The following is a 13101-nucleotide window of genomic DNA, read 5'->3' as shown; positions in this document are numbered from 1 at the left end:
TGATGGAGATGAGGTGGCAGAAGAGTCAGAGGATGAAAGAGAAGACACTATGGGTTCTGGAATAGGGAGAGGGATGAGGGAATTGGAGGGAAAGGAAGAATCAGGAATATCTTGGAAAGGAAATTGCTGCTCATGAAATGTGACATCACGGGAAAAGAAAATGTATTGAGTGTCAATATTGTAGAGCTTGTATGCTTTATAAGTACTTGGGTAACCTAGAAACATACATTTGGTAGCACGAGAAAAAATTTGTCACGGTGAGCACGAAGAGTTTTGAGCATAACAATGACACTCAAACACACGAAGATGATTATAGTTTGGTATATTATCAAAAAGTGTCTCACAAGGGGATTTCTTTTTTAGAAGACGACTGTGAGTGCGATTGATGATATATGCAGCAATGAGAACACAATCATCCCAAAATTTTAAAGGTAGGTGTGCATGAAATCTGAGACTGCGAGTAACATTTAGAAGATGCCAATGTTTATGCTCTGCAATGCCATTTTGTTGAGAAGTTTCAACACAGATACATTCATGATTGATGTCGTGATCCCGAAGATAAGTTTGAAATTTATGGGAGAGAAATTCTTGTTCATTATCGGTTCGAATGATTTTAATAGTGGTGTTAAATTGATTTTGGACAAGAGTAAAAAATGCGTTAAATGGGTATAAATTTCGGATTTAAAACGAATGAGATATATCCAAGTAGTGCGGGAAAAATCATCAGCAATTGTGAGAAAATAATGAACCCCACACAGAGAAGAAGTATGATAGTCACCCCAAATATCACAAAACATACGATTAAAAGGAAAAACACTTTTATTAGCAGGAAGATAAAAAGACAATTTAGTGTGGTTAGAATGAGCACAAATGTCACAATCAGAAATAATACAAGGAGAATTAAAAGAGACTAGGAATAGTAAAACTGAAAGGATGACCTAGACATTGATGCCATAAGGTCTTATTAACGGTGGGTTGTGCAGCGAATGTAAAAGGATGATCAGGTCAGTACACATAGAGTCTACTGCAAAGATCACCCACTCCAATCGGCCTCATCAATTGTGGGTCCTGAAATAGACAAGTGTTAGAAGAAAATAAGATGACACAAAAAGTTTGAAGGGTGAGTTGGGAAATAGATAAAAGATTAAAGGAGAAAGTAGGGACATAATAGACATTGGATGGTGTAAGAAAAGGGGAGAGAATACAAGTCCTAATGCCTTCGACAGGGACATCGTCTCCAATGGGAAGCTGAACATAGTTTCTCAAATCGACAAAGCAAGCTCGCTGGTGACAAATATGATGGCTTGCGCCACTGTCCACCACCCAGTGGTGGTCCAAATTGAAGAGAGGAGCAGAGGAATGGGGGAGAAAATATTACCAACGAAATGGGCGGACGAAATCGAAGGGGAAGAAGTCGCCTGTACTAGCAAGGAAAGCAATTTCTTATAGAGCTCCAGTGAGAGACCAGGGACAAGACTCAACGCCAACGTGGTGGTGGTAGCTAGGTTCGCAATCGGTGGGGGTTGGCCAAAGATCAAAGGTCGCGGCTTGGAGCGCAGTTCGCGACCAGGTGGGTAACCAAAGACTGTCCAGCAGCGTTCGCGTGTATGACCCTCCTTCCCGCAGACCGTGCACTTGAAGACTAATTTTGGCCTTCCAGGAGTGCGAACAGACATGGCTAGGCTTTCGAATGGGGTGGGGTGATGGAGATAGGGTGAGGAGACAGGTGGATTGGAGTTGGTGACCATATGGGTAGGGTTTAGGAATCAATTAGGCTGATACCATCTTAAAACTAAGAGAAGATAATTGTTTGTATTGAATCTGTATGTATTTTTGTGTATAGAGTTACAGATAAATAGACTTACAAGAGACAAGTATAGAAACATATACATATAGTAAGTGAGCTAATTAGGCTAATTCCTAGAATAAAAGAAACTGCTGATTTTTTGGAGACTAAATATATAGGAAGAGAAATAGCTGTCAATAGATCACGTACGCATTGTTTACGGGATGATCTACATGGCCGACTCTTCGTCACGTCAGTTAACATTGCGCGCATGAATAATAATTATTCATTGGAGGGGTGGGTCTATGAATGAGATCGACCTCGTGCACATGTGCCCGATCACATGAGTACTTTAATTACCATGCATTTTTGGTATCTGTTTTGTATTAGTTCTCGCGAGATTGCCAATATATATAGCTCACCACTCGATAATCTCTCAAATCATGACCTGATAGCACATTGGAATCGTGTCAAGTCCTTTCTTTTCACTTAATTTGTTTGTGATGAATTATATTATAAATGGGCGATCTATAACATATGGTACTGCATGTGTCTAGCTTTTTCATTCTTAATTAATTCCACCATGTAAACAAGGAATATATATGAGAATGCTCCACGTGTGCATTATCGATCGGTATTTGTCATATTTGAAATATGAGAAATCAAGACTTCTATATTATATGAGTGGAGATATTGATACGAATCTATTTACTTTTCTTAAACGTGTTTTATATGCTCGATCTCGAGTCTCCATCAGTCTTCGGTCTTCGCAATCAGGAAAGAAAGAAACAATTAATAAGTTGATTTTACGAGAGAGGTGGAATTCTTTATATATAAATAATATATATATATATATATAGAAATGATAAGAACAGTCTCTAAATGGGATACTATATATATAAGTAATTTATATATATATATATATATATCTTGAGAATGATAAGATTTTAAAAGAAACAAAAAAATTACTTCTTAAAATAATTTTGTAAATCTTACTCTTCATACGATCGGATAACAGTTAAATTGGATTGAAGAAAAATCATTGATCATCGCGCGCGCGCCTAGCTACTGCACCATGCAGGCCTGGGTTAATGTTCATTTATTAATACAGCATTACTATTGATTTTAATTCTGAATTCGATTATCTTAAAATATAATTAGTTCGTAATAGTTTATATGCTGTCGCATAACTTTTTAAATTAAAATCAGTTTACAATTTTCAAGGTAAGTGAACATGCATGACAAGGTGTTAATTAGTTAAATGTTAAGTGTAATTTTGGATTTGTTGGCTTTAATTAAGGGATTTACTATATATCAGCTATTATTCACTTTCACACTTCACACTTATAGTTTTTTTTATAGGGAGTGTAAGTATTTTTTATAAAGTATGAGAGTGTTATTTATAGAGTCTTATTTATAATAAGAAAAAATATTAATTCTAACTCCCTCTAATTTGCATAGCCTTTTTTTTAAGCTAAGATTTATAATTTATGTCTGTCTTTAAAATATTTTTATTACTGCAAAGGTGGCGGATGAACAGAAAGTAAAAAAGCCCAAGCCCTAAAGAAAGCTAGAAGACTGGTTTCGTGGATGGAGCTTATTGGACAAGGGTACACCGAAGCCTGCCAGTATGGACCGAATTGAAGTAATGAACCCAATCTATCTTCCTTATTAAATGATAGCCTCGGCTCCTCGGCTCCTCGTGCACCAATTTCTCTTCTTTGTTACTACTAAGTTCTTTTGTTAAGTTAAAGAAAAAAAAATTGAAGTTAAGGTACGGTTTAGGTAATGAGATAAGAGATGATTTTAAATAAATTAAATAGAATATTATTTTTTAATATTATTATTATTTTGAGATTTAAAAAAATTAAATTATTTATTATATTTTGTATAAAAATTTGAGTAAGTTGTAAGAGCATTAACATTGCTTTCATCAAAAGCCAATGCATCTTCAAATTTTGAAGAAATGTAAATAAAAAATCATCTACATTGGTTTCATCAAAATGAAAAAGTTTGAATTTTGAGTTTTAGTGATTTTAAGTACATCTTCAAATTTAAAGATATACTATTCATTATCAAAAGTAATATTTTATTATAAAAACTAAAACTAACTTCTTTCCTGTGTAAACGATGTACTGTAATATAATAGTTTATTCTTTAAATAATAACTCAATTAAATTTGTATAGAGTTAATACTATAAGGTTAGAGCTACAGTAATTTTGATTTATTATAATAATATAACATAATATTATTAGCTAAAAAATCTTATGCTCCCATCTAATTCCAGGCTAGTAAAAAAGTTGTTGATGCTATCTGGGATGCATTCCGTTTAATCTTTGATTATTAATTGTTGGACTTTTTTAGTGTAATTACAAAATATGAAAAAATAATAATATTATTAAAAAAATAATATTATATTATTATTTTGATGAATTTAAAAACTAATCTAATGTGGTGTTATAGATAAGGAGATTTTGAAATTATGAAAAATATGTACTTTTTATTAAATTTTAAAGATAATTTTAATAAAATTAATATTAATATTTTAATAATTAGATAAGATGAATTTGAATGATGGTTGAAACCACCCGGCATCACAATCCCACAAAAAGAGAGAGGGTTGGGAAAGGGGAAAGGGAACCAGAAAATAAATATGCCAAAAAAGGTAGGGCAGGCGGCATTAAATTAAAGGGAGTCCTAGACTCCTATATTTAAATCATTGGCCTTTGCCCATCCAACACCCCAACCACTATTATGAGGCAGCTATAATGGACTTGGCCTCTAATATAAAAGGGAAATTGGTCCAATAAATTAGGCAGCCCATTAAACTATAGGATCTTGCATGTACTGCCTAAGGTCCCCACTCTACTCTACTCTCATGTCTAGCTTTTGGAACCACTCACGCACGCACGCACGCACGCATCTCTAACTCCAACTCTCCAAATCCACCAAAAGCTTTGTTTGTGTAATAAAATTTACAAATATTATAAACGATGTCTATCATATATACAGCTAATTTCGCATTGCTGCTAGCTTGCTGTTGAATACGATCTTTTTTGCAAAACCAGACCACCTTTTTAACTCGTGGTCCTGGTCCTAATTACTTATTAAACCATATAGTTGAATTACCATTACTTTTTTTTTTTTTTTTCTAATCAGAATTACCATTACTTATCAACATGATAACTGCTTATAAAATCATGAACATGCATGATACCATATCCACACACAATTAACGTGGATTTCAATATTAAATATATAATAAAGTCTACTTATTGTATATATTCCTCTTCTAATCATAATAGTTATTTGGATAAAAAAACTATAAAAATTAATGATCGGAAAATGAGTCAGAAATATATTTTTTCCTGTTCTTAGTGTAATAATCTGTCTTTTTTTGGTTAATTGCGGGACATGTATAATCTTAGATTGCGTTTGAATAGTGAGGTATTCTCAGATATTTTATAAATAATAGTGAAAAATAATGATAAAATATTGAATAGTAGTGAATAATAATAAAAGATAGATAAAAATAAAAATAAAACAATAAATAATATTCTGAGAATTTTTTTATTTTTATTTTTATAATGGATATAATATACGAATTTTAAAATACTAGGGAACAGCCCCGGGTGCGTTAGTCCCAGGGTGCACCTGACATAATGATTTAAATAAAAAAAAGTAAAAAAGTCAGTAACTTATTTATCTGGGAAAAGAAAATATATACAAGGTTAAAAAAAGATTAAAAAAATCTAAATTTTAGCAAACTATAAGCATTGGTTTACATCTATATTGGATTATCTATTTACTCTCCATATAATAATAAAATATTATTAATTTTTTATTTTAAAAAAATTAAAACAAAAAGAAAGAAAAATGAGCACACTGTCAGAACAAAAAAATACATGAAAAAGATACGTCAATTCATGTGCGCCGTGGGGCTATTAAGGGTCTTTTGGTAAAACATGATCCTTCATTAAATTCTACAAGGGAGCTACACGTAGGGGTGTAAATTTGAATCGAAAAACCGGACCGGTTGGACCGATTTTGAACCGGTCCGGTCCGGGACCGGTTCTTGCAACCATAAAACCGTCTGGTTCCGGTTCCATGATTTCCAAGACCGGACCGGACCGGTTGGAAAAAAATAAAAATTTTATATATAGATAAGTTTTATACAAAATATTAAACAAAATATTTTTTATATATAATTTTATATATAATATATAATATATAATTATATATGAAATAATTTCATATTATAATTTATAAATTATAACATAAAATGTAAATCTTAAATATGAAAATTTAATTTATCATATGCTTTAAGCATAAAATATATATTTAAATTATTAATAACATTTTATTTATAGCTATACGAATATATAACTAATTATACAGACATATTATATATAGCTAAATAATCACTATACTAAATAATCACATATAAAATAATGATATAGTAATTAGTTAATACTAATTACTAATACTAAATTACTATACTAATACTATCACTATAATACTATCAATAATACAGTTATAATAAATTAAACTCACTATAACAATTAACAAATACTAATATAACAATTAACAAACTCACTATAGCTATAGTTATACTTTTAGTGTAATATAGACTATAGTTATACTTATATTATATAGCTATACTAATATATAGCTATAGTAATAGTATAATATTAATACTATTATATAGTCTAACTAATACTAATAATCTAATATAGACTATAGTTATACTTATACTAATATAGTTATACTAAATCACTATAACTAATACTAATATATAACTAATACTAATATATGGCTATACAAATACTCTAATATCAATACTATTATATAGTCTAATACATTATATAGCTATAACTAATACTAATATATGTTATATTAAATCACTATAACTAATACTAATATATAGCCAAACTAATAGTCTAATATTAATACTATTATATAGTCTAATATATTATATAGCTATACTAATATATAACTAATACTAATAGTATAATATAGACTATAGTTATACTTATACTAATATAGTTATATTAAATCACTATAACTAATACTAATATATAGCTATACTAACAGTCCAATATTAATACTATTATATAGTCTAATATATTATATAGCTACAACTAATACTAATATATATACTAATACTAATAGTTTAATATAAACTATAGTTATACTTATACTAATATAGTTATACTAAATAACTATAACTAATATTATACTATAGTATTAGATATAAATCACTATAATTTTTAGTATAATATTAATACTATTATATAGTCTAACTAATACTAATAATCTAATATAGACTATAGTTATAGTTATACTAATATAGTTATACTAAATCACTATAACTAATACTAATATATGGCTATACTAATAGTCTAATATTAATACTATTATATAGTCTAATGTATTGTATAGCTATAACTAATACTAATATATTATACTTATACTAATATAGTTATACTAAATCACTATAACTAATATTGATATATTAATATAACTATACTAGTAGGCTAATATTAATACTCTTAGACTAGTCTAATATATTATATATAATATAGCTATACTAATATATAAGTCTATAACTATTTAACTAATACTAATAGTTTAATATAGACTATAGTCATACTTATACTAATATAGTTATACTAAATCACTATAACTAATACTAATATATTAATATAACTATACTAATAGGCTAATATTAATTCTATTAGACTAGTCTAATATATTATATAGCTACACTAATAAGTAATATATAAGCCTATAACTATTTAACTAATACTAATAGTTTAATATAGACCATAGTTATACTTATACTAATATAGTTATACTAAATCACTATAACTAATACTAATATATTAATATAACTATACTAATAGTAATAAGCTAATATTAATACTATTAGACTGTAGTATATTAAATGTATCACAAATATATATATATATATTATAGTCTAATATATAATATATTAGACTATAATATATTAAATGTATTACAAATATATATAAATTTTAATTATCATTTAAAAAAAACACATTGAAAAATGAAAATAATCAAATATTTTATAAATACGCCAAACGGCGCCGTTTTCCCCACAACTAAACACTAAAATCATCTTTCTTGTAAGTGGATAGCCTCTACCTCTCACTTCTCAAACTATCAGTCTCAGACTCAATATTTGGTCTCGCGCCTCTCACTCTCTCATCCGCTCACTCTCTTGTCTCTGACTCTGCCTTAGCGTCTCTCGTCTCTCAACTCTCCCGTCTTTGACTCTGCCTCGGCATCTCCCGTCTCTCACTCTCTTGTATCTCACTCTTTCTTCTCTCAACTCTCTCGGCCCCTGTCTGTCTGCCAAGTCTGCCCCGAACGGTAAGTTTTTTTTTTTTTTTTTGAAATTACATATTACTATACTAGGATTTTTGTGATATTAGGATTTTTGTAATTGGGTTTTGTAATATTGGAATTTTTGTGATATTAAGGTTTTCAAATCCGAAATTTATGATTTTTTGTGATTGTGTTTATTATTGTGTTTGTGATATATGAGTTTTGTGATTGAGTTTGTGAAATTAATTTGAAATTATGATAGATAATATTTGTGATATTAGGGTTTTTTGAATCCGAATTTTACTTTGATTGGGTAACTGAAATTACATTGATAGGGTTTTTGTGATTGGGTTTTCAGTTTTGTGATATTAGGGTTTTTGAATCTGAAATTTAGGATTTTTTGTGATTGTGTTTATTATTTAGTTTGTGATATTAGGGTTTTGTGATTGGGTTTGTGAAATTACTTTGAAATTATGATAGATGATATTTGTGATATTAGGACTTTTTGAATCCGAATTTTACTTTGATTGGATTTTGTGATTGGGTAACTGAAATTACATTGATAGAGTTTTGTAATTTTTCTACTTGAATGACATATGTGTAGTGTGTCCTGTTTAATGTTTATCAATTAGGGTTGAGGATTTAAGTGTTTGGACTTGTAATTTGTTGGGCTTTTGGATTTCTAATTTAGACTTTTGAACTTATTTTATTCCATAGGCTCATAGGCCTGTTGATGTCCATTCTTGAGTTTCTTGTGATTGCTTTAAAAGATATATAATTAATAAGCTTGTAGTAGTTATATTTATAAGCTTGTAGTAGTTATATTTATGAGCTTTTTCCAATTTTTGTATTAGTTATATTTATAAGCTTGTAGCATATTTTTTTTAATAAAACAGTTTTTTGGAAAACAAATTTTAATTAATCAAATTTTTTATAGTAAAACAGATTTTTTTATTTAAGTAGTTTCTAGTAAAGCAGGTTTTTTTAGTAAAAGTTAAAATAGATTTTTTTAATAAAAGTATAAAACAGATTTTTTAAATTAGTTTTTTTTTTTATAAACAAAATTTTAATGACAAACTGTCAAACTAACATTTTAAAAAAATAGAAAACCAGACCGGACAGGAAACAGGTAAAATAGGAAGTACAAGTTTAGGAGGGTAACCGGTGCGTAATCGGTTTTGAAAAATGCAAAATCGGTACATACCGGTTCAGTCTTAGATTTTGTCTAAAATCGGACCGGTTACACCCCTAACTACACGTCAAATGGTCAAAAATTTTAAGAATATTTTGGTAAAATATGACTTAACGAAAAAATAAGAAAAGTTAACAAAAAAAAATAAAAGTTACTATTCATAATTAAATGATCACTTATTATAATAGAATAGATATACTATAACTTTTACTATGCGGCCATAAACATAATTTAAATTTTAAAACTTAAATATATAATTTAAAACTCTACATGCTGTTCAACACAATCCATGGTGTACAACGTGTTAAAATTGGATTACTTATTGTTACACACATGTCAAAATTGACTATATAATTAATTGTACATAAAATTTCTCTGTGATTTTTTTTTTTTTTTAATAATAGAGCAAGACAAAACTCGCACATTGTGCAGGCTATAAGCCGCTCGTATTATATAAAATCATTACTTATCTCAAATATTTTATATATCTCTTTACATATCGTGATCAAATTTTCTAATTAGGGGCATTGATCATCACGTGGTCAATATGCATGGTAGCTAGGTCTTGAATGGGAGCTAGCTAGCTGGGCATGGTGGACAAAAGAGTAAAATACAAAGAATTAAAGATATTGACGTGAGCAGCATGAGCCATTAATATTTAATAGGAATATTCACGTTATAAAGGCATTGGAAACGTGGAGGAGGATAATTTATATTATATAAAAGATATAAAATAAAAAGAATTAATGACCAATATTCAAAGTGGGGCGGGCCGGTTTGCTGATCGACCATGCACTAACTAGATACGGGATTAATGGATCAATATCATGTTTCCTCTAATTTAATTTGGCTATTAGGTTAAGATGAGTGGAGATATTTAATTATATTATACGAATCTAATTACTTTTCTTAAACGTGTTTTATATGCTCGATCTCGAGTCTCCATCAGTCTTCGGTCTTCGCAATCAGGAAAAAAAGAAATTACAATTAATAAGTTGATTTTACGAGAGAGGTGGGCCGGGTTTATTATATATAAATAATATATAGAGGTATGTATGTTTGTATGTATAGATCATTGATAATCGCCTAGCTACTGCATGAAGGCCTGGGTTGTTCATTTATTAATTCAGCAATATTGATTTTAATTCTGAATTCGATTATCTTAAAATATAATTAGTTCATACTAGTTTATCATGTGCTGTCGCATAACTTTTTAATTTAAGTAGTTGATTTATTCAGTTTAAAATGTGTCGCGCCAATTGATGTGAGTTTAAATGATAAGGTTTAGAATGAATAATAATAATATATAATAATATTACTCGTAATAATTATTTTTTATAGGATGAATTGATACTCCCATAAACTGGCCAACCCGGCCTGTTTAATTTTTTTATTCATATTTTTTTTATAATTTTAAAAATTTTTTAAAAAAATATAAAAAAAATATCAATACACTAATAGTCACTTCTTTAACTATTAAATAAAGAAAAAAATTAAAATATATAAAGTGTCAAAATCAGAGACCAGTTGAATGGATAAAATAGTATTTTTGTATAAATAAATGGTACAGCCCTATACACTGTGAATCAAAGCTGTAAAAATATGGATAAAATAAAGGCCGTATAAAATATGGACAATATACACTGCATAACATTCTCTACGATCACGGATCAAGGTTCCCATCCCATATAATCAGCCTTCTTTTTAGCATATGGTGCCTCTTTCACAATTTCCTTAATACTGTCACAGGACAACTTTGGGCCCCTATCCCCTAAAGTCACACGTCGACCGACTTTGGGGCCGACCACGTCCCTAAATCAAAGTCCCGAATCCGAATATATTTTCGTTTGTCCCTGTAATGGATTGGGCACCTCTCCAGGAACATCTATATAAGAAGCTGATGCTGGACGCAAGATGTACAAGAAGCTTATCTGCACCAAATTAAGATGGATCTCGTCAATGGCGAGGGAGCAAGTGATGAGTTGTCTCGACTTCAGTCTCATCTATACAAAAATATACTAAGCTTCACAGATTCCATGTCACTCTATTGTGCAATTCAGCTAGGTATCCCTGACATCATCCATAACCATGGCCAACCCATTACTCTTAAACAGCTGGCTTCTAAGCTTCGAATCCACCCACAAAAAACCAGCTGCATGCACAGGCTCATGCGTTTGCTGGTACACTCCGGTTTCATTACTAAAACGGCCCCAGTAGTTCATGAAGATCAAGAAGGAGAAGAAGAAGAAGCTTATGCTCTCACAGCTTCTTCTAGGGTCGTCCTCGAAGATAAGGTCACCGGCCTGTCACCGTTGGTTCAAGCAATACTTGACCCTGCTGTTGTAAACTCATGGTATTCCTTGGGAGATTGGTTTCGAGGCACTGAGCTCACACCTTTTGTGAAAGAGCACGGGATGGGTTTCTTTGACTACTGCAAACAAAACCCAGAATACGGTGTCGCTTTTGATGAAGGAATGGCCAGCGATTCCCGACTAATGAGCAAGGTGATCAAGGACTACAAGACCATTTTTGAGGGTTTGGATTCGTTGGTTGATGTTGGAGGTGGAAGTGGGACAGTGTCGAGGATCATTTCTGAGGCATTCCCTCACATCAAATGCACGGTGTTTGACCTCCCACATGTGGTTGCTAATTTGCCAGATGATAAAAACTTGAAATACGTCGGTGGAGATATGTTTCAGTCCATCCCTGCTGCAGATGCCATTCTGATGAAGGTGTGCAAAATATTTCTTTGCCTAATGTTTTTTTTTAATGACAAAAAATATTCTTTTAATTTTATGTTTTATTTTTCTTAGTTGGATATGCTGCCGTACGTTTGTTTTCGCCATTCGTATTGGTCGTACTTGCTTGAGTACTGTATTTTTTTCCAGCAAAGCTCCATAAATATTATGGACCTACTTCGTGTGTTAATTTGTACTATTTCTTTCACTTTGAATCATACAGTTTTTATTTGTATTTTAAGGGATCTGAAACCAAAATTGAACATATATAAGAATATTTATGCGAACTTACACTATCAGTAAATTAAAGACAACTATCACGGTGTCTGATCCCTCTATACCCAAGTGGCCAGAGTTCAAAATTTATTAGCTGGGTTTGAAGTTACGCATTTTAAGGCATGATCTGCATGTACTGATTCTGATATCTTATATATATTTGACATGCAGTGGATCTTGCATGATTGGAGCGATGAGGAATGCATCGACATACTAAAGAGATGCAAAGAGGCTATTAGGAGCAAAGGTAAGGACGGAAAGATAATTATCATAGACGTGGTGATAAATGAGGAGGAGGAACAACATGATATTACAAAAGCAAAGCTTTTCTCGGACGCTCTGATGATGATTTTGGTCACTGGAAAAGAGAGAACCAAGAAAGAGTGGGAAAAGCTCTTCTTGGATGCAGGCTTTAGCCACTACAAAATAGTGGCACCATATGGCTTGAAGTCCCTGATTGAGGTTTATCCTTATTGATAAATCATAAACATGTGATACGACCCGTGAATCCAACACTAATACGACACAAAATTAAAGGATTAATTGGGTTTGATATAAATGAGTTCGGGTCAAAATGGGTTAACCTACTAAGAAAATATTAATAAACGGATCAATAACGGGTCAATTAACTTAACCCGAAATAAACTCGAAATAATCATTTTAACTTTATCATTGTTGTGTTGTAATATTGGTATTTCTCAATATGCTTATGTTTTTATTGTTGAGATTGTAATTTTGAACCTATACTCATATTTGT

At 30.6% G+C, this 13101-nt stretch overlaps 1 protein-coding gene across 1 annotated transcript; it reads left to right on the top strand.

The window, feature by feature from the left end:
* The first annotated feature begins 11231 nt into the window (after positions 1–11231).
* Positions 11232–12821, top strand: LOC121267975 (trans-resveratrol di-O-methyltransferase-like). The gene is made up of 2 exons (XM_041172068.1): positions 11232–12062; positions 12516–12821. The coding sequence occupies exons 1-2, from the start codon at positions 11277–11279 to the stop codon at positions 12819–12821; spliced, it is 1092 nt and encodes a 363-aa protein (XP_041028002.1). The 5' UTR covers positions 11232–11276.
* The last annotated feature ends 280 nt before the right edge of the window (positions 12822–13101 follow it).

The sequence above is a fragment of the Juglans microcarpa x Juglans regia genome, chromosome 5S (assembly GCF_004785595.1).
Source record: "Juglans microcarpa x Juglans regia isolate MS1-56 chromosome 5S, Jm3101_v1.0, whole genome shotgun sequence".
In the NCBI taxonomy this organism is placed as follows: Eukaryota; Viridiplantae; Streptophyta; class Magnoliopsida; order Fagales; family Juglandaceae; genus Juglans; species Juglans microcarpa x Juglans regia.
Note: the sequence above shows the minus strand (reverse complement) of the source record. Positions and strands in the feature narration are given on the sequence as shown.